The sequence below is a fragment of the Cucurbita pepo genome, chromosome LG04, assembly GCF_002806865.2.
Source record: "Cucurbita pepo subsp. pepo cultivar mu-cu-16 chromosome LG04, ASM280686v2, whole genome shotgun sequence".
Classification (NCBI taxonomy): domain Eukaryota; kingdom Viridiplantae; phylum Streptophyta; class Magnoliopsida; order Cucurbitales; family Cucurbitaceae; genus Cucurbita; species Cucurbita pepo.
Genome location: NC_036641.1, coordinates 481,804 through 507,442, shown reverse-complemented (window position 1 = coordinate 507,442; position 25,639 = coordinate 481,804). Strand labels below are relative to the sequence as shown.

The 25,639-nt window shown below is 36.5% G+C and overlaps 4 protein-coding genes and 1 non-coding gene across 8 annotated transcripts; 4 read left to right on the top strand and 1 right to left on the bottom strand.

Annotated features, from left to right (window-relative positions):
• Positions 1-6: 6 nt before the first annotated feature.
• Positions 7-2,293, top strand: LOC111793743 (cyclic dof factor 2-like). Its single transcript, XM_023675770.1, has 2 exons — positions 7-272; positions 660-2,293. The coding sequence occupies exons 1-2, from the start codon at positions 45-47 to the stop codon at positions 1,896-1,898; spliced, it is 1,467 nt and encodes a 488-aa protein (XP_023531538.1). The 5' UTR covers positions 7-44; the 3' UTR covers positions 1,899-2,293.
• Positions 2,294-7,898: 5,605 nt separating this feature from the next.
• Positions 7,899-8,034, top strand: LOC111794172. Its single transcript, XR_002815063.1, has one exon. It is a non-coding gene; the product is annotated as a small nucleolar RNA Z247 (small nucleolar RNA).
• Positions 8,035-12,569: 4,535 nt separating this feature from the next.
• Positions 12,570-17,753, top strand: LOC111794099 (probable complex I intermediate-associated protein 30). 4 transcript variants are annotated; one of them, XM_023676236.1, is made up of 9 exons: positions 12,572-12,770; positions 13,026-13,090; positions 13,226-13,326; positions 14,710-14,823; positions 15,142-15,192; positions 15,702-15,793; positions 16,403-16,483; positions 16,622-16,720; positions 17,146-17,753. In XM_023676236.1, exons 3-9 carry the CDS (start codon positions 13,275-13,277, stop codon positions 17,332-17,334), a joined length of 678 nt encoding a protein of 225 aa, XP_023532004.1. In that variant the 5' UTR covers positions 12,572-12,770; positions 13,026-13,090; positions 13,226-13,274; the 3' UTR covers positions 17,335-17,753. The 4 variants fall into 4 exon arrangements, with proteins under 4 accessions (XP_023532005.1, XP_023532004.1, XP_023532003.1 ...); XM_023676235.1 differs by having other exon boundaries at positions 13,026-13,112; XM_023676237.1 differs by lacking the exon at positions 13,026-13,090 and having other exon boundaries at positions 12,570-12,770; positions 16,653-16,720; positions 17,146-17,286.
• A 559-nt stretch (positions 17,754-18,312) lies between these two features.
• Positions 18,313-21,223, top strand: LOC111792367 (pentatricopeptide repeat-containing protein At5g39680). Its single transcript, XM_023673776.1, has one exon. The coding sequence runs from the start codon at positions 18,689-18,691 to the stop codon at positions 20,822-20,824; it is 2,136 nt and encodes a 711-aa protein (XP_023529544.1). The 5' UTR covers positions 18,313-18,688; the 3' UTR covers positions 20,825-21,223.
• A 2,530-nt stretch (positions 21,224-23,753) lies between these two features.
• LOC111793862 lies at positions 23,754-24,318 on the bottom strand. Its single transcript, XM_023675926.1, has one exon. It carries the CDS (start codon positions 24,251-24,253, stop codon positions 24,002-24,004), a length of 252 nt encoding a protein of 83 aa, XP_023531694.1. The 5' UTR covers positions 24,254-24,318; the 3' UTR covers positions 23,754-24,001.
• Positions 24,319-25,639: the final 1,321 nt, after the last annotated feature.

Sequence of the window (25,639 nt, the reverse complement as noted above, 5' to 3'; positions counted from 1 at the left end):
AAAAAAAAAAAAAAAAAAAAAAAAAAAAAAAAAACAGGACAGATATGTCGGAGCTGAAGGATCCGGCGATCAAGCTCTTTGGGAAGACGATTCCCTTGCCGGAGCCTTCTCCTGCCTCTCCTCTGCCGTCTTATTTACCTATTGACGATAGCACTGCCACTGTTAATCACGACCGCGATTCTCCTTCTTCAACCGTCTCGCCGGAAGACAATATCGATGGTGATGATAACGACGACGACGACGACGACGGTGAAGATCTGGAGGCTGATAAGGTATGGAGTTGCTTCTAATCGATTTGTTTTTTTGTATTTTCAAATACCCATTTGCTGGTTCGATTCAATTCGATTTTGTTGACTTAATTCAATCCCTTCTCGGAAATTTAGGTTTCTTTTCTCCTTTGATTTTCCTGATTTGTGGGTTTTGTGGGTTCCTCTGTTTAAGTTGTTCTTGATTCTCGTGAAGATTTTGGATTCCTATTTCATACTCGATTTTGACCTATTTAGTGATGTGGGTACTCTTTCTTTTGCTGTAATTTCCATAATTGGCTATGTAGAATTGATGGTTTCAGAATTTGGGGTTTGATTACTGATATCTTTTAGGCTGGTTGCTTGATTTTGGTAATGTATGTTCATAAGGAAATTTGTGTTTTGGTGTATTAGGAGATTATAGGAGGGAAATCAAACGGAACTAATATGGAGGATCTTGATGGAGATGGAGATGAAAACTTGTCTAAAGTAGTTTGTGGTGAGGAAAGTAATCCCTCAAGTACTACCAAGAATGATGAACAGAATGAAACAAGTAACTCACAAGAGAAGACACTCAAGAAACCCGACAAGATACTTCCCTGCCCTCGTTGTAACAGCATGGATACCAAGTTCTGTTACTATAATAACTACAATGTTAATCAGCCACGCCACTTTTGTAAGAACTGTCAAAGGTATTGGACTGCTGGTGGGACGATGAGGAACGTTCCTGTGGGTGCAGGGCGTCGTAAGAACAAGAATTCTGCTTCTCATAACAGGCAGATTATTGTTTCGGAGGCGTTTCAGCATGCTCGAACTGATGTTTCTAATGTTATGAGTCATTCTAGTCTTAGGCCTAATGGGAATGTGTTGGCATTTGGTTCGGATACGCCTCTTTGTGAATCGATGACTTCGATTTTGAACATTGCTGATCAAACAAGACAGAATGGCAGTAGAAATGGATTTAAGAAACCTGAAGCTTTGAAAATTCCTGTGGCTTATGAGAATGGAGAGCATGATCATCATCAGTCTCAGGAATCTTGTGCTAATGAAGAAGCTAAAAGTGGAAGACAAGATCAAGTGATTCATGATTGTCAAGGCTTTTTACCTCAGATTCCATTCTTCCCTCCTGGGGCTCCTTGGCCTTACCCTTGGCATTCACCACAATGGAGCTCTCCTGTTCCTCCTCCTCCTAATTTCTATCCACCAGGCATTCCTGTGCCATTCTACCCGGCTGCTCCGTTTTGGGGTTGTACCGTTCCGAACCCCTGGACCCTCCCGTGGCTTCCGCAACCACCCTCACTGAGCCCCATTACTCCAAACTCTCCAACCTTGGGGAAACATTCAAGAGATGAGAATGTGAGCAAACAGAGTGATTCACGGGACGCCGCACAGGAAAAAGATAACAAAGCTGAGAGATGTCTTTGGATACCGAAAACACTGAGAATCGACGACCCTGGCGAGGCAGCGAAAAGCTCCATATGGGCAACTCTAGGAATTAAGAATGACAAAACTGATTCAGTTAGTGAAGGGCTTTTCAAAGCCTTTGAATCGAAGAAGGGCGACGAAAAGAATCACAAAACCGAATCTTCTCCAGTGTTGCAAGTCAATCCAGCTGCATTGTCGAGATCTATCAAATTCCACGAAAGCTCGTAAAAAGGATCCAAAAAGTCTGATCATCAAACGTTATTTGGACAACACAAGTTGAAACCAAGTTAGAACTTCTATGTGTTCATCACTCAGTTCCGAAACTGTATAAATCTTTCGACCCATCCCACAGCTTGAGTTCGGTAGCGGAACACGAAAATGAGTTGATTTTATGTTGTATTTGTAGTGTTGAAGAAGTAGGAGGCATTTTGTTTGTAGTCTGGAAGTTTGTCTGAATGATGATGTAAATAGATATACATATATATATATATATGTAAAGGTATGGGATGAAGGAAGAGTTAGTTAGTAGCAGAATTAAGTGAGGTGTAGTAGTAGTACAAATAATGACTAAATGTGTTCTTCAATAAATTCTTAGAAATCAATAATTGATCTTGCTTGTTATGGAAATTGTGGTTCTTATTATTATTTTTTTTTTTATTGAAAATCGTTCTGACATGACAATATTTATTAGCGGTGGACTTGTGTTGTTAAAGAGTTGAAAACCGTGCAAGATTGGAAAGCACCCTCGTTTTGTCATCCCTGCAACTTTTCAGGTTTTGTATTGAACGTATGGCATGACATACATAGCTAGGACCTAAAATTCATCTGAGACTCTATTCACACCCCTTTTTGTCTGAATAACGCTAGTAAAGAGTGCCTGTCAAGTTCAGAAAAAGGAACGGCTTCCCCTGACCATTAAAGGAAAGGCTCGATGAAGGGAGGGAAAGGAAAACGCTTTCGGAGATCAAAAACGGAGAAGGGTCGTCTTATCTAATGGGAACACGCTTTTTTTTTTCTCTGTCTCCTATAGATAAGTGTTGTTGAACTGTCATCACAAAAAAGCCAAGCACCTTTTTCTTTTTATCACTTGAAAAGTTATTGAAGAATCCAAACAAGTGGCACCAAAAGGCACAAATAAAGAAAGACAATGTTTAATTATGAATTTTGTACTTGTGGGTCATTTATACATATTTAGTCTCTATCCTTCCAATTTTATTTTAATTTAATATTTTACGTGCTTGCGAGGTTAAGGATCGAAGAAAATTTTTCAAAAAAAAAAATTAGGGTTTTTCTCGATCGATAAAAAGGTAAATTAAGAAATGAGTTGCTGGGTTCTAACTTAAACATGTCACCAAAAGGTCGAGATTGAAATCTCAACCACATGTATTGTGGGTGATATTAAGTAAAGGTTAAATTACCGGTAGCTCTCTAAACTTTTTTTTTTTTAATTTTGTTAAAAACTAATTAATAATCTCTAAAAAAATTTATAATCTCTAAATTTTGTTTTATAAATTTTAAATTTATTTATGAACTTTCACGTTTAATGTCTTATTAGATACAGAATTGAATTGACTCGTGTTAGTCCGTGGGGATATTTTTTACTCTTAGAAGCAAAAAGTAAATAACTTGACCATGTCGTAGGAAATATAAAAAAAAAAATATATCAAAATGTATCCATTTCGAATCATGATCCAAATTCTCGACTAAAACGAAGAACACGAAAAGATATTTAGAATTATTGGTGGACATTGGGTGTCTATGGTGGGCCCAAATCACGTGCTCAAATTTAATCACATTGCTTTTTATTTATTATGTGTGTTTTTATTTGTTTATTGATTTATTTATTTATTTATTTATTTGGTTTGGAACTCATCATTTTAACTCTGATATTCATTACATTATTTGTATGAAAGCTATGGATTGGTGAATGCCAACCCCTCATGTTTCTATCATATCATTCATCATTTTAACTCCCATATTCATTACATTATTTTGTTATTATTCAATTTTACCCTATACTTTTAATTTCATTAAATTCTTCGTTAAATTTTAATATAAGTTTCGATAACTTATACTCGAGCAGGTTGATTTGAAAAAAAATAAAATAAAAATTGTATGTTACATCGACTTTAGTGTGGAACGTTAATTGACTCGGATTAGGAAGACCTTCCACTGAATGCCTCCTTTCTTGCCGTCAACGGAGAGTAAGCAAGCGACCTTGCTTGCATTCTAAGGGGAGTAATTTTTCGAGTCTACAAAGCTTCGTAGTTCTCCCTCCCCCTTTGCCTCGCCATGGCATTAGATCCATAATGATTGGCGAGTCGGGAAATTCAAACTACTAACCACACACGAGGTTTGTGAATAAGTAATTGTCTGATAATGAGTAAGGAATGTTCGTTAGAGATTTTTGATGAATGTCAACTAAGTCTTGTAAATAAATTACTCCCGGTAGAAAATAGAGAAAAATGTAGTAAGTTTAGGTTTTGAATAAGAGGACAAAGTTGGACTTAACTCAGTTTGAATCTTAGACCATATATATCAGTACACCTACGAGACCCCTAATTTACAAGTTACCGTGCAACAACTTTTTCACCTTGTTGCTTGCCGCTTGCAGGCTCGAAAATCTCTCTTTCGCCTCTTCTCCATGTCTCAATTATAAATGATTTGCTTCTTCTTATGTAACAATTACAAAGTTGGTCATATCAACAGTGTTATCATGACAAGATACCGAACATTAACGACACAAATGAGTAGAAATTTAATTAAAATGTAAAAAGTTTAGGAGGTAATTGAATTAGCAAGGTTGGTAATTAATTTAATGAGTTAGGGAATAAACAATTTTATAAGATATAAAATTAAAGTGAATCCCAATGTGAGTTAGTGGTTGATGACTCTACATTCAATTATAAAAGTAAGTATGTTCACTTTGCCTGCAAAACCAAGAACACCCAAGTTGTTCATTTGGATTGGAGTTGTACTTTATTGGAAAAACCCTAATTTTTTCGTCTTTACAAATACGTAGGTTAGATCTCACATCGATCGGAGAGGAAAACAGATCATTTTTTAAAAGCGTGTGGAAGCTTCTCTCTAACCAATGCATTTTATGATCGTGAGGCTGACAACGATACCTAATGAGTCAAAGCGGACAATATCTACTAGTGTTGAGCTTGAACTATTACAAATAGTATCAGAGTCTGACATCGGTTGGAGAGGAAAACAAAACATTCTTTATTAGACGCGTTTTATAACCTCTCCCTACCAAATGCGTTTTAAAATCGTGAGACTAACGATCTGGTGGTAACGAGCTTGGATTATTATCGTGTATCTATTTGATTTTTAAATTTTAAATATTTTAAATTTGTATTAAATAAATCATTTGACTTTCTTATATGTTATTTTTTAAAAATTTATGTCACTATTAAATACAAAATTTAAAATTTATACTTAAAAAAATTCCAAAATTCAAAACTCCTTTGTTATCTTATTATCAAATTTGAAATCATTACAATTGAGATTTTTTTTTTTAACATTATATATTTATTATATGTTATCTCTCGATTGGAGCTCACCTATCTTTTCCACTCGAATGATAAAGATGGTATGGATAAAGATCATGTGAAAATCAATACACTAGTAGATTAATTCAAGAACGCAACTAAACAAATCTGTAATTGAACTAGTATTCGATGGATCAAGCTGTTATTCCTTTCTTACAGTTTCGTTCGAACATTTGATGTTATGATAATGATATATATCTTAACAAATCAAACTAGGTTTAGTGTAGCGGGTACATACCTAATTTCAATCATTTAAAAAAAGAAATAGAAGATTTTGTTGGCTTATATTATTCTTTTATTTTAACTCCAGCTAATGCATAAATTATTAAAAAAATTAAATAATATGAAATTTGAAAAAAAAAAAAAAGGTTTAATTAAACAAAGTCAACTTTGGTGGATTATTTAAGACCAAGTAATGAATTTGACTTAATTATAGAGTTCTTTTTATAATAATGAGCCCAAGAATAATGCCTTTTTGATACCATATTTGAAGCTTACTTTATTTTTTTAAATATCTAAATTAATAAAAATACTTATAACTCAATAATAAATTCAAAAAACAAAAATAGACAATTTAATGTGTGACTGTGGTGGTACAATTTGACGAGTAACTGTCACAATTTTATTTCACGAATACCTACATGTATTTCGTCCTATAAACATTTCAAAACAATATTTACGTGTAATTATAGATACAAACAAGATAATGCACGCATATCTAACTATCACTAAGAGAATTCAACACGAAAAGCATTTATCTCAATTCAAATAACAGTAACATGCTAACTCACTCCGAATTCTCCTTTTTTAAACTCAATTCTTCGTCCATTCGTACAAATATTCTAATCCAAGTAATTCTAATTTAGACGTGAGAAAGATTATGAAAAATGATGCCGAAATAATGTGAACAAACCATATATTTAGTATTAAAAACAAAACTTTAGAAGGCCAAGTAAATGATAATGTTTTTAAGAAAGCATTCAAGTCTTCTCTTGCCTTCGGCTTATAAAAAAACTCCATAAAATAAAGCTCAGAAAGGCTGTATGCTATATATATATATAATCTTGAACTCACATAAAACAAATCTGAAAACGGCGATTGAGTTGGAGATATCTTCAAAAACCCCATTTTTATAGCCTTTCATCCCTCGTTGCAGTTAAGTGGCAGCACTTACCTATTTTCTCTGCAACCAACAACGAAAGAGAGAACAAAAACCCAGTTTTTGTCTTCTTTCTTCATTGATTCATTGATTGATTCATTGATTGATTCATTCATAAACTCGTAAATCTAAAACCGACCCATCTCTCAAAATCCCCTTAATTCAAATGGGTCGCTCTCCTTTTCTCTCAATTCTTCTTCTTTCTCTCTTAATCGCACCCTGTTTCACTAATGGTACATATTTCATTTTCCTCTGCTTTCTTCTTAAAAACCCCTGTTTTCTTCCCTTTTTGATGTTTCAATTTAATGGGTTTTTGGTTGTTTTGTGTAAATCTCAAGGATTTGGAGGCAAAATGAGGATGATGGAGGGTGTTGATACACAACATGACTCCAATGTTCAATTAAAGGTAATTAAAGAGGGTGCTTTTTTGGGGAATCTGAGGGATCTGAAAATGGTGTTTGATTTTAGGGTTGAAAAATTGCAGGAAAGTGGAGAAGAAATGAGGAGGAGGATGATGATGATGATGGAGACGATGGATTATTCAGATCCAGAACCAAACACCAACGTAAAAGGTGGAGGCTATGTTTCTCCTCCACCTCCTCCCCTTCGTGGATGAACTTTTTGATTCTGTTTATGTTTTTGTTCATAGTTTTTTGTTTGGGAAAGTTAGGGAAAGAAAGCAGTTTGGTTGATATATGTTAAATTGCCTGGTTTTTGTTTTGTTTTTGTATAGAGTTTTGTTTGTGGTTCCGATGTGGGATTCAATAATAAATGATGCATTTTGTTCAAGTTTTTCCTTTTCTGTGTTAGAATTGGTCAATCCATTAGAATAGCTTGAAGTTAGTCATGCCATAAGAATAGGCTTACTTCGTTAGTTTCCTATGAAATCGGATCTATTAGTTAATCTTTTGCCAATATAAATAGAATATGTCCTCAATAGTGTGAGGCACAGTTTTGCATAAACTTGATATGGTATCAGAGCCGAAATAAGATCCACGAGATCCATAGCCTCTGCTGTTAGACATGTCAATCCCAAACAACACAATGTCTTCTCCGTCGATCAGTCAGGTGATTAGTGTTAAGCTTACACAAGAAAATTATCTACTGTGGTCTACCCAAATCCTTCCCTACTTGCGTAGCCAAAACCTTGTTGGTTTTGTGGATGGATCCATGCCTGCACCAAGCCAGACGATCGCCGTTGAACCAAGTGAAGAAACAGGGAATCGCAAAATTATCATCAACCCTGAGTTCACAGTCTGGTACCCCCAGGACCAGCTGGTACTCAGCCTCATCAACTCATCAGTCACTGAGGAGGTTCTCAGCACGATGGTTGGAATCACCACTGCACGAGAAGCCTGGATTACGCTGGAGCGACAATTTGCTTCCACATCTCGAGCAAGAGCAATGCAGATCCGTATGGAACTCTCTACTATCCAGAAAAAGGACATGACAATTGCTGACTACTTTCGTAAAGTAAAACATCTTGGTGATACACTTGCTGCCATTGGCAAGCGAATAGAGGATGAAGAACTCATCGCCTACATGCTGCAAGGACTTGGTCCAGATTATGATCCTCTAGTCACAAGCATTACAACCAGAACAGATGTATACACTGTCAGCGACGTGTATGCTCACATGCTGAGCTATGAGATGCGGCACTTGCGTAAGGGTACATTTGAGCAACTTTCATCTGCTAACAATGTCAATAGGATATCCATTCGTGGAGGTGCCAATGGAGGTCGAGGTAGTCGCGGTCGTAGTCGTCAGTTAAATAGTGGTCATGGACAATCAAGGCGTACTGTGAACAATCCTGGACGTCAACCATCAAAGACACAAAGCAGCTCAGGCATTGTCTGTCAGATTTGTGGTAAGCCCAATCACGATGCTTTGCAATGCTGGCACAGATTTGATCAGGCATATCAAGCCGAAAATAATCTCAAACAAGCAGCTTTGGCAACAAGTGGATACACTAGTGACACAAACTGGTATGTTGACACTGGAGCCACAGATCATATCACCAATGACCTAGAGAGGCTTACCACCAGAGAACGCTACACTGGCACCGACCAAATTCAGGTTGCAAATGGCGCAGGTTTGTCTATCTCTCATATTGGGAATTCATTAATTTCTGGTTCATCTCTTGTTCTGAAACATATCCTATATGTTCCTAAAATCAATAAGCACCTAATTTCAGTACAAAGACTAGCATCTGATAATAATGCTGTTGTAGAATTTCACCCAAACTATTTTTTGGTTAAGGACCGAGTCACGAAGAAACTCCTGCTCCACGGTAGATGTAAGAATGGCCTATACGTTCTACCGCATAATTTCAGTCAAGCCTTGCTGACAGCCAAACTTTCGAAAGAACAATGGCACAGAAGGCTAGGGCACCCTGCATCTCCAATTACCATTAGAATTCTACAAGATAATAATTTAGCTATAGATACTAATATTCCCTCTTCCTCAATTTGTAATGCTTGTCAATTAGGGAAAGCACATCAATTGCCATTTGGTTCTTCTCAGCATGTATCTACAGCACCCCTTCAATTAATTCACACTGATGTATGGGGTCCATCCATTGCGTCAGTAAATAATTCCAAATATTATGTTTCCTTTGTTGATGATTTTAGTCGTTATGTTTGGATTTACTTTCTGAGATGCAAATCTGATGTTGAGTCTGTGTTCCTTCAATTTCAAAAACATGTTGAAACTATGCTAAATACCAAAATTCGCTCCGTCCAATCAGATTGGGGGGGTGAATACCATCGGTTACACAATTATTTCAAATCCACAGGCATTGAACATCATATCTCCTGTCCTCACACACACCAGCAGAATGGGTTAGTCGAAAGAAAACACAGACACATTGTAGAAACTGGCCTTGCTTTACTCGCTCAAGCCAACATGCCTCTATCCTACTGGGATGAAGCTTTCAACACAGCTTGCTTTCTTATAAATAGAATGCCCAGCCGAACCATACAACAAGACACACCACTTCATAAATTGTTTGGTAAAAGTCCAGACTACTCCATGCTTAGGGTGTTTGGCTGTGCTTGCTGGCCTAATTTAAGGCCTTACAACAACAAGAAACTGAGTTTCAGAACTACTAGATGTATATTCTTGGGTTATAGTTCTTCTCATAAGGGATATAAATGCTTAAATAGAAGTACAGGACGTATTTACATCTCTAGAGACGTGGTTTTCGATGAAAATATTTTTCCTTTTGAAGAATCTAAGCCACCAAACAAAACCACAAATCCACATCATCCTGTTCTACTTCCAGCCTTAGCCAAACTTGCTAGTTTTTACACTGAAAATGCTCTTACAGATATTGAACCAGTTGTTAGTAATTCCCATATGAATGATGGTCAAACTGATAATATTGCTAGTGACAACTTGTCTGGTGTCAGCTTATCTTCTGCAGATAATACAAGAAGTTCAGAGGAAATTGCAGAATATGAAGCTGAGAGCAGTTCGATCAATGCTCAAAACCAAACTCATGAACATGTGTCTGATCAACCAACTGAAGCAGCTAGTCAACATCCAATGCGAACAAGGTTGAGAAATAACATTGTACAAGCTAAACAATTCACTGATGGAACTATCAGATATTCAGAAACCTCAAGAAAATTCGCAAGCGCTGTAACTATCACAACTCCGATCATAGAGACTGCTACTGAACCTCGAAACCTGCAGGAAGCCATGCAACATCCAAGATGGAGAGGAGCAATGAATGATGAGCTCTCAGCGCTAAAACGAAATGCCACTTGGGATCTAGTTCCACCCAAACCTGGAATAAATCTCATTGATAGTAAATGGGTGTATAAAGTGAAAAGAAAAGCAGATGGGTCAGTTGAAAGATTAAAAGCAAGATTAGTTGCCAAAGGATTCAAGCAAAGATTTGGTGTTGATTACACTGATACTTTTAGCCCTGTGATCAAACCGTCAACAATCAGGGTCATTCTTTCGCTAGCAGTAACCAAGGGCTGGAATATGAGACAAGTTGATATCCAAAATGCATTTTTGCATGGAATTCTGAAAGAGGAAGTGTACATGCGACAACCACCAGGATTTCAAGACTCAGCCAAACCAAAGAATTACATATGCAAGCTCAAGAAAGCCCTTTATGGCCTGAAACAAGCCCCAAAAGCTTGGCATTCAAGGTTGACTGGAAAACTTATTGAGTTAGGCTTCAAGGCTTCAGTAGCTGATTCATCTCTTTTTATTCTCAAAAACAGAGAGATAACTATCTATATGCTCATCTATGTTGATGATATAATTATTGTGAGCTCCTCTGATCAAGCAACCGAAAGGTTGATTCAGAAATTGAAAATAGATTTTGCAGTAAAAGATTTGGGTGGTCTTGAGTATTTTCTGGGTATTGAAGTCAAGAAAACACGAGATGGTATCATACTGTCACAGAGACGATATGCCTTAGATTTGTTGAAAAGAGTAAACATGGAAAAATGCAAACCTATGTCTACACCAATGGGTTCTGCTGAAAAATTATTCAGAGAACAAGGAATACCCTTATCAGCTGAAGAACAATTCAAATACAGAAGTACAGTGGGAGCACTACAATATTTGACAATGACTAGGCCTGATTTGGCATTTGCTGTCAATAAAGTGTGTCAATATCTTCATACACCTACTGATGCTCATTGGGGTGCTGTGAAGAGAATTCTTCGTTATGTTAAAGGCACACTAGCATTAGGAGTGAAAATTCAGAAATCAACCATGATGTTGTCGGGGTTTTCTGATGCTGATTGGGCTGGTTGTCCCGATGATCGACGTTCAACTAGCGGCTTTGCTGTATTTCTTGGAGCAAATCTAATCTCATGGAGTTCCAGAAAACAGGCTACAGTGTCAAGATCAAGCACCGAAGCAGAATACAAGGCCATTGCGAATCTTACTGCAGAAATGATTTGGATCAAGTCATTACTGAAGGAACTGGGCGTGTATCAATCAAAGGCTCCTCGCCTCTGGTGTGACAACCTCGGAGCTACATATTTAACTTCAAATCCAGTATTTCATGCTAGAACGAAACATATTGAAGTTGATTTTCATTTTGTTCGAGAACAAGTAGCACGTAAAGCAATGGAAGTTCGGTTCATTTCATCAAGTGATCAAGTAGCTGATATCCTGACAAAACCACTGTCTAAAACTCCTTTTACTACACATTGTAACAATCTCAACATGTACAAGACTTGTTGGGATTGAAGGGGACTGTTAGAATTGGTCAATCCATTAGAATAGCTTGAAGTTAGTCATGCCATAAGAATAGGCTTACTTCGTTAGTTTCCTATGAAATCGGATCTATTAGTTAATCTTTTGCCAATATAAATAGAATATGTCCTCAATAGTGTGAGGCACAGTTTTGCATAAACTTGATATTCTGTTCCTTATTGTAAATAATGGGAAGAAATTATCTTAATGAAAGTTTTATGCACAACCTAAAACCAAATCAGAATTATTTATTTGTTACATGATGATAAATGTTGTGTATTTTTGGAACTCGTAGCATCATGAGAACATCATGAGAATGAATTCTCATCTCTTCTAACCCGATGACGTTAGCATCTCACTTAGAGTCCTTTGGCAAACTTGCTCTAGTAAAACAAATCTTCATCCTACATCCAAATTGATATGAATATTAATATATGAGTCAAAGATGAGTTTGAGTTCTTTATCTTATATGAATATATTTAGTCAAACTTAGTCTCTTCACCATCACCGCTTAACTTTATCTATTTCACTCCCAACCAAACCGTAAATAATGAAGTACCCACAAAATTATCTTGTTTCTGTAACCTCAAATTTAAAGAATTAAAGCTTTAATTCACTTCTACATTGGATTAAGTATAAAAATAATTGAGAAATTCACATTTGTATTTGTATTTGTATTTAATATACAACTAAAATTCATGTTTTTTTTTTTTTTACTTATTTAATTAAAAATACTTTAAAATATTTTATTAATAATTAAAAAATAAAAAAATATTTTAAAAATGTTAAATTAATTTTGAATAATGAAAGAAATATAAAACTAATGGATGTACTATATTTAAAAATAATACTATTTTTATAAGTAATATTAACACTTTGTTAACTTATATAAATTCTTATAAATTATTTTCTAATTTTTTTTTAAAAAAAGAAAATTAAAATTAAAAGTTTCTGGTTAAGGGGTTTAGGGAAAAGGAACTGCCTTGGTTTCAACTTCCAAGCGTCTTTCTTTCTCTAACTCGTTTCTCCGTCTCCGTTTCTTCGCTCTTCGCCTCTTCCGACACTCATCTCCTTCGAGTTTCAGTTAAAGCTCCAACCCTAGTGCGCCCCTAACTTCCTCCGCTACTTGATTCTTTGCTCTCCCCCCGAACTCGTGAGGTTGATGTTCTGATTTTGATATGTTTTATTTGATTTCTGCTCTATATACTCTCCTCCCTTCCCCTCCTCTATTTCTTTGATTTGAATCATGTTTTCGTATGCTGTATGAGTTACATTTGGATGTGGACAAACAATCGCAAATTTGGCAATGTTGCAATTATTTTGATTCATTCTTCAACTGATCTTCAGTTGTTTTTCTCATCAACTTTTTGATTCCTAAGAAAAAAAATAGCAACTGATATTTGGTATTCTTAGTAATCTTCTCATCACCAAAACGGAACTAGGGACGCTGGCTGGCTTTAATGAAATCTATTTCTACAGTTAAGACCGCCATTTTCTAGGGTTGGGTAGCCATAACTTTCAGTATATGTTTATAATTTAGTGTCATTTGTTTGTTTTGGAGGAAATTCTATTTTGTAATCTATGGATTTGTATCTTCTTTCATGGCTATTCAGGTCTGAAGTGCCTTCTCATTTGTTTTTAGAGCTTTAGTGTGTATGAAAGATGTCAAAATTGCGAGCACTCTGGCAAGCTTCTGTAAATTCAACAAAAAAAGGTTATTTTAACGACTATTATTTTATCTGCGAGCTTCAGAATTATCTGTATATGAATAATTATTCAGTCAGCTTAATACCTTCTTATTATGGTTATGGAATACTTCTAAGGAGTTTTGAGAAGATATTTTTCAAGTGACTTCCATTACCCCCGTCAAAGTTTTGCAATGGGGCCTCTGTTGAGTCATTAGCAGTCTTCTTTGAGAATCTCATCGGCTGGTTTGATTTTATAGATTTGGAATTGGAATAGTTTCACAAGGAATTATAGATTTGTTAGCCGTGCTTCTTGATGCTGAGTTTGAAGTTAAATGTGAGATTTCATATCGATTGGAGAGAGGAACGAGTGCCAGTGAGGATGCTAGGCCCTGAAGGGGGGTGGATTGTGCGATCCCACATCGATTGGAGAGGGTAACGAATGTCAGCGATGACGCTGGGCCTCGAAGGGGGTGGATTGTGAGATCCCATATCAGTTGGAGAGGGGAACAAAACATTCTTTAGAAGGGTGTGAAAACTTCTCCCTAGTATATGTTTTTTAAAAACCTTGAGGGGAAGCCCGAAAGGAAAAACCCAAAGAGGACAATATCTGCTAGCGGTGTGCATGAGCTGTTACAAATTGATCTTCGTCTCAGAACTCAAGTCACGGGAAAACTGATGGAAGACCCTCACTACTAGCTCTTTACCTGCTTAAAAACAGCTCTCCTTCGGGATAGAGAAAGAGATGACAGCCGTGGTGCATTGCCTCAGGACGTGGAGGTACTACTTGCTAGGAGTCTTTTTTAGTCTTATTTCCCTATTTATTACCTCGGAGAAGAAAGCGTTTTAAGTGACCAGATATGGACAGAAAGCGGGGAATGAAAGACTTGAAAGGGAGTTTGTAATAGCCCAAACACTCTGCTAGTAGATATTGTCCTCTTTCGGCTTTCTCTTTCGGGCTTCCCCTCAAGATTTTTAAAACGTATCTGCTAGGGAGAGCTTTCCACACTCTTATAAAAAATGCTTCGTTCCCCTCTCCAATCGATGTGGGATCTCACATTAAAGATCCTTGAAGTTTCCATTGGGGTTTTCTAAGGAGTTATCAGATTTGACCAGCTGGATTTTTCTGTAGCTCCTCTATTTTAAGTCTTTTATATCTCCTATTTTGTTTTGGATGACATTCCTCGTTCGTTCTTTTGTTTTCATTTCCCTTTTTCTTTTCTTTTTGCTCTCTCACTCTGTATTGGAGTGTGAACCATTTGAACAATTTGTTCCTTCTTCATTTATCGATAAGAAGTTCGTATCATGTTAAAGAAAGTGTTACCTTCTCTAACCCCAAGTTGTATATGCTACCTGTATGATTGATGTCTATTTATGCCTTTTCTTTTGTTTTTTTGGATATCATATTATAGCTCTCGCTTGGAATGTTGAAGACTGGATACCACCTACTGAAAAATACATATTTAGTTTCAATGCAAAGCAAGAAGTTAAGAAGTGGCATTTATATTCGGATTCGGAGTATGGAGGTATGTGCATGTGTATGTTTATCCTTTAAGTATTTCTTTATATTGCTCCATAAGGGGGAAAAATAGACCTTTAGCATTCTGATTTGGTGTCAGTGCATTTTCACTTCTTTCCCCCCCATTTCAGGTTTTTTCATAATATTTTTTTAAAAGTGAAATAGGAATGCAAAACAGTTCAAGTCCCTTTATTAGCTACAATCCTTTTGTTTGCTCGATCTTCATCAATAACTTTTGACAAGGACATGTAGTAAGTTGTTTAAGGATCCATTTTATTAAACTCTGTAATAAAATATTTAGTTTTCTTCACTGGATTGTTTTCAGGAATGTCTACAGCATCTTTGGAGATCACTGAAACTGGAAATCAGCTACGAGGTATGTAGCAAATTGTATCTCTTCATTTAAATGCAACTTATAAGCTTGAAAGTTGTTGGTATTACTCTATGCTATACATTCTTTTATCTCTCCAAAACATATATTTCACAAATGCATTGTTTTCTCTCACGTTTTCATCATTAGAAAATGTACTTTTTTCCTAAAGCACTGTGTAAAGCTTTGTGAGGTCCGAATGTATGACATGCGATTGGAATGGTTTTTCTTAGCAAGTCTCATACTAAATTATAGGAAAAGTTATGTAGTTATGGGCGACGGAAAAGCACGATGATTGTTGATGAGGTGCCATTACTAATTCTGTAGCAAGTTAGGGGAACACACTATTTACTCTCTAACTTAGGAGGCTGAAGAAATCTTGTAATAGCATAATCGGTTACTTGGTGTGGATTGATATTTTCTTTCTACTATATTCGTGCAAAACGACATGGCAAAATTATAACTTGCTCTATAGTCCGTCAAATGCATATGTATCAACCTTTTATTTATTATAGGAGTATTCTCTGGGAAGCTCTCCTTGGATGTAAATGAGAATTCAAGATGGAACATAAACAGGAGTGGTTTTTGTGGAATGCGCTCCAAAAAGGTGAAACATATTCTTGCTTGTTTTTAGATTTTTTTTAAAAATATTTGTTGTTGCTGTTGTTGTTATACTAGATTTGAATGTGTAACTGCTGACTTGCTGGGTTACAAGATTAATCAACCCTTTTACCTCAAAACATAACTGCTTGTCACCAGCTCTTGATATTTGGTTCTCTTACCTTACCTTACAACGTCATTTAGTTGATGACAAACTCCTTAAGAAGAATTGTATATCATGGTCTACAGATTGACAATCAAGATTCCTTAGACATTCCCTAAATGGCAAGAGTGTCATAAATGGTATGAAAATGCCTAGAAAGTCGGCACCTCTTAGCTTGTATTTGACATTCTGTCCATTCAATTGATTTTCTTTCATTGCATATGTATCACTGTTATTTTCTTTTGCTTTTAGTGCACCCATAGGTTATTTTCCCTCGAATCTCTGTTTTCCATATCTCCTTATATACTCCCCAAAGATAATTTAAGTGCAGCTTTTGAACCCCCTCATGCTAAATTTAAAAATGAATTTGTTCCTAAGAGGTTTCCATTATGTCAATAATATATTTTTTTCGTTCTTTGGCTAATTCTTGATCTTCTATGTTATCTACTTCAGTTTGATGGCTTCATTAATTTGGATTTGTATGATTCCATTGCGTTGAGGCTTAAAGGAGATGGAAGATGCTATATATCCACTGTAAGTTCGTTTTTCTTTTCTTTTTTCCCTCTAGGTAATGAGTGTAAAGGCAAAAAGATTTGATTGTATGTGCTTTGCCTACTATAGCCAACTGAACATTTGAAGCATTTACATGAATATCTGTAAACTTCTCCACAGATTTATACTGAAAATTGGGTAAACTCACCAGGACAAGAGGAAGATAATTCATGGCAAGCATTTGTTCTAGCCCCTAAAGATGATTGGTATATTGCCAAGGCAAGTGGCCTTCCACATCTTGTAGCTTGCAAATTGTTTATATGGCTTACTGGCAATTACGGTATACTGTTATATGAATGCTCGAACTTTGAATCTTGGAAAGAACAAAACCTTAATAAAAATGTATGAACATTTTTACTTTTGATTTGGGTTTTTATGACGGTATTAATTAGCACCATAGCCTTAATTTAATTTTCTTCTTGTATCTAGGAAGTATGTTATTTGAGTTCAACAAATATATAAAAGTAGATGATTCAAACTTTTGACCTTTTGGTCAAGGCTATGCACCTTAATCAGTTGAGTAATACTTGGGTTGATTCTATTGTTTTGCAAGGTTAGACTAAGATGATGGTGAATTGAACATTGTGATGTGGATGAGTTCAAGCTAACTAAAACTAACCATTCCGTTTTGTCTGAATTTTCAGATTCCTCTTGATCGATATTTACCAACATGGAGAGGGAATATAATAGATTCAGAGATGGAAATGAACCCATCTCGTATTGTAAGCATGTCTTTATCAGTGAATGCTGCTGCTGGCGTTCCAGGTGCAAGATCTGGCCCTGGTGACTTCAATCTGGAAATTGATTGGATCAAAGCCTTGAGAACTCAGTGAGTTGCTGTTTGGTACACTCTTTCATGCCGTTTTGTGCTTAAGAGTAACATAATTTGCACATCCAACGAAGAAAAAAAAGAATCAATTTTGGAACCAAATTCTGCTCCACGCTTCTTCTGTTGTTTGAAGAAGAAGGTAGTTTAGAACATAAAAATACAGAGCCCAATCTGGATGTTTGTGCATTGAAGGTGCCATGTATGTTTCAAGGGAAGGGAAGACTACAAGATGGGCTTGACCTAAAGCTCTTATAGACACCTTATTTATTTATATATTGTGTGTACTTGGATTAGGCATGTATGGTTGGAGACCTGTGAAAATACAAAAATAAATGAACACCATGCTTTTTCTGCATGGTTCGATTCTCCAACCCTACATAAATGCTACATAGCAAAAATTTCAATATTTCTACACCATTTTCATCCTTTTTGTAAGTTTAGTGGGTGCTATCCATCAACAGTTTTCACATGTTTTCCCAAATTTGACACGAAAAAAAGGTTAGAAAACTTTATAGTAAACCTACTTTACCTATATCGAAATTGTATCAACGCCATCTTTTTCTAGCGGAGAAAAGTTGTTAGTATATCATATTAAGACCTTCAATCAAATCTTTTTGAATTTATAAGCATAGTCGATATTTTGAGGATCTAAAATCGTTTAGCTTATTCAACTAAAATTTTCTTTTGTTAAAAGAAAAATTAAAAATTTAAGTTAAAAGTTTAAAAATACATGTAACGGTAATAAATCTTACTGTCGAACTTCATGAATACACATTTTATTAAAATATATTATGTCAACGATAAAGAATACAAGAAGTAAGTTTTGTCGAGAAAACTTAAGTTGAAAAATATGGTGTATTGAAGAAAACCGGTTTTTCCAACAGTGGGCATCGGTTGGACCGTTTGGTTTCTTTTTCATAAACCGAAAATCATTGGTTTACTATGTGCGAACCCACGCCAACGAACCGGGATTCAACCTCACCACAAATCGTTAGAACAGATAGATGGTTGCGGCTGCGAGGAGACGGCGAATCGTTGCTGGTAATTGCCGACTGATATTTTGGGGTTCATTCAAAAGATAAACACGGGCTGCCTAATGATATGGAGGTAGTAGACATCTTTTTGCTGGAATTTTTCTGTGCAATTTGTTAGCTGGGTATTCTTCGGTATGGCTTTCGGTTTATAAAAATCATTTACTTATTTATTTTTGTTCATTATACTTGGGAATTACTGCCTTCCACTGGTGTAGTTAGTAGGATTGAGCTTGTTCTGAGGATGAGCGGATGGATGGATTCTGCCAAAAAGCTTTGCATAACCTTAAAAGCAAACACTTCTAACTAGAAATTCAAAGCATTGCAATGGCTATGTTAAAGCTACCAGTACCAATTAGTAGCCTTGCTCCTGTCAAGTTCACGCCATTTCTATCTAAGTCCAATGAATTGGCTTCTCCTCTCCTGGACCCAATGAAGCTCTTGAAAGTGGCTGCAGATGCCAAAAACTTAAAATTTGGTAGAACAATCCATGCCCATTTGATCATTACCAATCGCCTCCCTGGAGACTGCAGGGTAAACCAAATTAATTCTCTTATTAATTTGTATGTGAAATGTGATGAACTATTCATTGCTCGGCAGATGTTCGATAGAATGTCGAAAAGAAATGTGGTTTCTTGGTGTGCTTTAATGGCTGGGTATATGCAAAATGGGAGTCCCTTGGTAGTTTTTGAGCTGTTCAAAAAGATGATAGTGAAGGATAATATTTTCCCCAATGAATATGTGATTGCCACTGTTATATCTTCTTGTCGTGATAGTCAAATGTATGTAGAGGGGAGGCAGTGCCATGGGTTTTCCTTAAAGTCTGGATTGGAGCTTCATCAATATGTTAAGAATGCACTTATTCAGATGTACTCTAAGTGTTCAGATGTAAGAGCAGCATTGAAGATATTAGATACTGTGCCAGGTTATGACGTATTTTGTTATAATTTGGTTCTAAATGGGCTTCTAGAGCATTCACATTTGAGAGAAGCTATAGAAGTTCTGAAGTTAATGATTGATGAAGGCACAAAATGGAATAACGCCACTTTTGTTACGATTTTTCGCATTTGTGCTAGTCTTAAAGATTTACAATTCGGTAAGCATGTTCATGCTCGAATGTTGAAAAGCGATATTGACTACGATGTTTATATCGGAAGTTCTATCATTGATATGTATGGGAAATGTGGTAATGTGTTGAGTGGAAGAGCCTTTTTTGATCAGTTGCAAAACCGAAATGTTGTTTCTTGGACAGCAATCATGGCAGCTTATTTCCAGAATGGATTCTTTGAAGAAGCATTAAATCTGTTTTCAAAGATGGAAATTGATCATATTCCTCCTAATGAATATACACTGGCTGTGTTGTTAAACTCTGCTGCAGGTTTGTCCGCACTAAGCCATGGTGATCAGTTACATGCTCGTGCCGAGAAATCAGGTCTCAAGGGCAATGTTATAGTAGGGAATGCCTTGATCATAATGTATTCCAAGAGTGGGGACATTTTAGCAGCACAACGCGTGTTCTCAAATATGATGTGTTGTGATTCCATTACCTGGAATGCGATAATAACTGGTCACTCTCACCATTGTATCGGTAAGGAAGCGTTGAACATATTCCACGACATGTTGACTGCTCGAGAATGTCCAAATTATGTGACCTTTATTGGTGTTCTTTCTGCTTGTGCCCATTTAAGTTTGGTAGATGAAGGATTGTACTATTTTAACCATTTGATGAAACAATTTGGTATTGTTCCTGGGTTGGAACACTATACCTGCATTGTTGGACTTCTAAGTAGATCTGGACGACTCGATGAAGCTGAGAATTTTATGAGGTCGAATCCAATCAATTGGGACGTTGTTGCATGGCGCACCCTTCTCAATGCTTGTTATGTTCATAGAAATTATGATAAAGGGAAACAAATAGCAGAGTACTTACTACAGATGGATCATGAGGATGTAGGTTCTTATATTCTATTATCAAACATGCATGCGAGAGTTAGGAGATGGGACGGTGTCGTTAAGGTTCGAAAATTGATGAGAGAAAGAAATGTGAAGAAAGAACCTGGAGTGAGCTGGTTAGAAATAAGAAATATTGCCCATGTTTTTACATCCGAAGATAATAAACACCCCGAGTCGAGTCAGATTTATGAAATGGTAAGGGACTTGTTAACCAAGATTCGACCATTGGGGTATGTTCCTGATATTGCTGGTGTTTTGCACGATATTGAGGATGAGCAAAAGCTCGACAATCTTAGCTATCATAGCGAGAAGCTTGCCGTAGCATATGGCCTGATGAAATCACCATCAGGTGCACCGATTCGGGTGATTAAGAACCTTAGGATGTGCGATGATTGTCACACTGCTATCAAACTTATTTCAAAGCTTGCAAATAGGACTATAATTGTTAGAGATGCCAACCGTTTCCATCATTTTCAAGATGGTTTTTGCTCGTGTGGAGATTATTGGTGAAATTTTCGATAAGTTTCTCAATGGCTTGAATGTTTTGATGATAAAACGTTTCAAGCCATGATTCTGTGGTAGCAGAGATATCAACATACTCTACTATTTCAGGCTGGTATTAGGCACACATGACACAAGTTGAGCCGACTAGGTCTGCACGTTGGGTATGTGAGTTGTCAATACCAGTTTTCTTATATTTTCATTTTTCTTAATATCTACCGATGTCATTTAATATTTCAACTGGTTTTATAACGACCCAAGTCCACCGCTAGTAGATATTGTCCTCTTTGAGCTTTCCCTTTCGGACTTCTCTTCAAGGTTTATAAAACGTATCTTCAAGGGAGAGGTTTCCACACCCTTATAAAAAAATGTTTCGTTCTCCTCCCCAATCGATGTGGGATCTCACAATCTACCCTCTTTCAGGGCCCAACGTTTTCGCTGACTCTTGTTTCTTTCTCCAATCGATGTGGGATCCCCAATCCACCCCCCTTCGGGGCCTAGCGTCCTTATTGGCACACCGCCTCTTGTCCACCCCCTTCGAGGCTTAGCTTTCCTCGCTGTCCCATCGCTCGATGTCTAGCTCTGATACCATTTGTAACGGCCCAAGCCCACTGCTAGCAGATATTGTCCTTTTAGGCTTTACCTTTCGGGCTTCCCCTCATAGTTTTTAAAACGCGTCTTCAAGGTAGAGGTTCCTACACCCTTATAAAGAATGCTTCGTTCTCCTCCCCAACCGATATAGGATCTCGCAGGTTTCTACTTTTCCCGTGGTTGAACATGTAGCTATTTGGTTGGGGTGACTCTAGACAACTTGATTAATTGGAAGATTACATCTCTGCCTACAGTCTATGGTGGGCTTGTATGGACTCCCTCCCACCAAAGAAATACTTCATTCTTACAACAGTGGCACGGCAGTTCAACCAAGAAAGGAAGTCCTTTGGGAGGAGGGTGATTATGGCTATGACTTGAATGGCTCATCGACTAAGAGACAAAAATGATAGATTGATCTCTGGATTTGCCTCCCTAAAAAGGCCGAAGATTGGCTGCTTGAGGCTGTGATGGGAACCTGTTTTAGAGGCAAAGCTAATATCCTTGGGGCTGTGCGTTAAAGCTACTTTATGGTTAACTTGAAAGGAGCATAATCTTCTTTTGGTTATACAACGCTTGTTGGAATGCATAATCTTAGTATCTGAGGCTGAATGTGCAGTAGCAGCAGGAGTTATGAGCTGTTGGAATGATTTGGTTCAGTAGTTTATGACAAAGTATTTTCTGCTCTCAAAGATTGCCAAAAGCTAAATCACTTCATTCATTCTAGCAGTGGGAGGAGGAATCCCTACATGAAACTTGAGAGAGGCTCAAAGAATGCTTGCGAAACTGCCTGAATCATGGTATTCAAATACAGACCTTATACAATGGTTGCCAACACTTGAACGGTTGCTTCAATTGAGGGGCACTTTTCTCCCAGACTTAAAAAGTGTGTGGAAGCTCTCTCTAATAGATATATTTTAAAATCTCGAGGTGAAGCTAGTGATAGGCTTGTAATGACTAATAATTTTTCTGAAATGCATGTGACTAACAAAGTAGGCTGGAAGAGCTTATGTTGGTATGTAGAGATAACTTTTACTTCTAGAAGCGAGGAATAAATAATGTGACTAATGTTGTAGGAGATGTAAGAGAATGTCGGAGTAGGAGACTTGAGTGTCATCCAATCCCATCACATCCCAACAAGATCGAAAGTTCACTTTACACAAACTGTATTTCCCTTGCATTTTGGTTAAAAGGACACAACATTGACCTCTCCTTGCCTGACTGCTCAGTTCTGTCCTGTCCTATAAGCTCTGTAAAAAGCCTAACAATCATTTAATACATTGAACTGCTTTATTAGAACCACTCTCAATCCCACAAAATCTTCTCAAAATTTTAAACTTTTTGGAGTGTTTCAGTTTCCATTTCCCTTCATAAACTCCATTGGTCCTTCTCCTGTCCACCAATCCTCTTCTTCTTCCTTCTTTCTCCCTTGCCTTTTCTTGCCAAAGCCCTCTCTTTTTCTCTTAATTCTCTGCTTCTCATCATTTGACAGTTTCTGTTTATATGTATATGTATATATATATATATATGTATTTATGCTACTTTTCATCAAAGCTCTTGCATGTGGGAAGGAGGCTTCAAAGTAGTGCAGCCAAGGATGACTTGCCGGCAACCATTTAAATGAATGGGGCCTTCTTTATTTGGTCGGCAAGTCATCTCTGGCTATGTAACTTCCTCCTTCTTTCATGCTAGGTGTTTATTGATGAACATCATTCCCAAATTCATCCATTTGGTGAACGTTTTCTCTAACAACTGAAGCTCGCTTGTTTGTAGATATTGTCATTTTTAAACTTTCAGATTTTTTTTCAAAGTAAAAAAAAAAAAAACGGGTGGAAAAGTTTACACTTATAAATAATGCTTTAGTTCTCTTTTCTATCTAACAAGATCTCATAATACACCTTCCTTTCTTAGCATCCTCGTTGACACTCTTTACTTTCTCCAATCGATGTAAGACCTTCCAATCCATCCCTTTCGAGGCCTACCGTCCTTGCTAGCATACTTTGGGGCTTAGTCTCTTTGCTGACACATTGTTCAATGTCTAGCTCTATTACCATTTGTCTATTGATATTGTCTTCTTTGGGCTTTCTCTTTCGAATTTCGCATCTACTTTAAATGAGTTTTTTACACTCTTTACACTCTTATAAACAATGCTCTGTTCTCTCTCACCAACGTGGGATCTCACCACCGTTTCTATTTGTTTGGTTAGATTATTTAGCTCATATTTTGTTTTCGGTTCATGATCTAACCAAACAATAGTTTATATTCGTTTGTACACTTAATTAGGGTCATGATACTATTGTGTAAACCAGAAAAGATTGATGACTTGTAAGGCTAAAAAACTCGAACATTTCTTCAAATACTAATACCCATTAAGTGCATATCCCTTTGATGAGATCCTCAATATTTTCTGACATAACAATTCAAACAAAGAAACTAATAGAAGCATCACATCAACTCATTAAAACCGCAAGATTCACATAGATTGACCAAATGATTATGGATCCATGGAGATCACTGAAAGATGATAACTTTATAGGCTAAGATACACACAAATTATTACCCAAATGAAAGAAGAAGAAGAAGAAGAAGAAGAAGAAGCTAAATGGAGATGAAACCTTCATTGACAAGAAGACCAAAAACGAGAACGAGCAGGCCGGCTGTGATGCACTCAGTTGGAGAAACCCATGTCTGTGAATAAGCTGACAAAGTCAGGGCTGCGCCCACCAGACCTATCAGGAGAGAGCTCAGATTCTGATTCATCTTCTTCCTCTTCTTCTTCTTCTTCTTCTTCTTCTTCTTCTTCTTATTTAATGAAACTCTTGTCTTTACACACCTTCCTTTAGCCAACATCAAAAGTCAACTTTGTAGAAAGAGACAATGTGTGAACAATGGTTTGTTTAATCACAAATCATAAATGCTGTCCATAGGTTTACTATTACTATTATTGTTGTTATTATTTATTTATCAATTGGCCTCACTTTTTTTTTTTTCTCAACTCATTATGACTTGTTCTTCAATTCCGTTATGAAAATTATTTGTGAAGATCTTAAAACATGTCTACTAGGGAGAAGTTTCCACAATTTTATAAAAAATGCTTCGTGACAAATAATATCAGGGCCAGACACCGGGCGATATGCCAACGAAGACGCTGGGTCCTTAAGGGGGATGGATTGTGAGATCCCACGTTAGCTCAATAGGAGAACGAAATAATTTGGTATCCAAGTTTTAAATAATATTTAAAATTTTAGAGAGTAAATTAAAAAAATTTGATAGGCAGCCCATTTAATTATATAAAGGATGGTAAATCAATTGGCATGTGGTTGTGTTGGAGCTTTTTGTTTGGTAAGTTCTTAAATAACCTTTTTTGTACACATCAATTCCTTATTAAACCCTTTTTGTAGGCTATGGATTGCCAAACTTATGAATCTTGTAACACAATTTGTGAAACACTTAATACTATGAGATTTCTATTTGACTTGTCTATTCATTTCTTTTATGCCTATGATAATGTCACGGCCTAATTTTCATTATAATAGGGTGCTATTCAAATTTATTGCAAAGAGTTTCAGGATATAATTACAAANCAAAAAAAAAAAAAAAAAAAAAGGACTGACGCTCCAGAATGACCCTCTCTATGACACACGACTCTCGAACGCTCATCCACCTCGATCAACAACGTGCAAACACCTGAAAAAAAAAATGAATATAAAAATACATAATAAACAACTCTCATCACATCCTTAACCTAGTAGGTATCCATGGGTTTTACTATGAATTATGGAAGTTCGAGCTTAGTCTCTATTACTATCTGAGCGTCTGGGGTGCGTCGAAGTTATGAGTTGTTCACCTCTGAGTTTAGTGGAGGTGGTTCACCCTTTTCAGAGCATTGTGGTTGTGAGCAACAAGTCCATCTCTAAGGTGAGCTACTCTTTGACTTAATATTGCTTTGCCTATGAAATAAGTTATGGCTTTTCTATTCTTTCGTTAAGCTCTTTAAATATGAATTGGGTATTATAGTTCTTGTCTTCACTCTTTTTAAGTTCTATTTTCTTTTCAATTATGATCTAAGTTCTTTGTTGACGATTCAAATAGGTACATTATCTTAGGAGAAAGTCTCACCTAAATTAGTCATAGACATATGTTTTAATTGTGTAGGCTCTTAGAATCACTTAGAAAATAGTTGAGTAGATGCTAAACTCGACTTAAGATTGTAAGTGTTGATTAGGATAGGTTGCA

What these genes read in the sequence shown, in the direction of transcription:
- LOC111794099 (XM_023676234.1), top strand. Translation starts at nt 13,275, where the DNA reads ATGTCAAAATTGCGAGCACTCTGGCAAGCTTCTGTAAATTCAACAAAA. An exon ending in TTCGGATTCGGAGTATGGAG is followed by an intron (nt 14,824 to 15,141) that starts GTATGTGCATGT and finishes GATTGTTTTCAG; the next exon opens with GAATGTCTACAGCATCTTTG. An exon ending in AACTGGAAATCAGCTACGAG is followed by an intron (nt 15,193 to 15,701) that starts GTATGTAGCAAA and finishes TATTTATTATAG; the next exon opens with GAGTATTCTCTGGGAAGCTC.
- LOC111792367 (XM_023673776.1), top strand. Translation starts at nt 18,689, where the DNA reads ATGGCTATGTTAAAGCTACCAGTACCAATTAGTAGCCTTGCTCCTGTC.
- LOC111793862 (XM_023675926.1), bottom strand. Translation starts at nt 24,253, where the DNA reads ATGTTGGCTAAAGGAAGGTGTGTAAAGACAAGAGTTTCATTAAATAAG.
- LOC111793743 (XM_023675770.1), top strand. Translation starts at nt 45, where the DNA reads ATGTCGGAGCTGAAGGATCCGGCGATCAAGCTCTTTGGGAAGACGATT. An exon ending in AAGATCTGGAGGCTGATAAG is followed by an intron (nt 273 to 659) that starts GTATGGAGTTGC and finishes TTGGTGTATTAG; the next exon opens with GAGATTATAGGAGGGAAATC.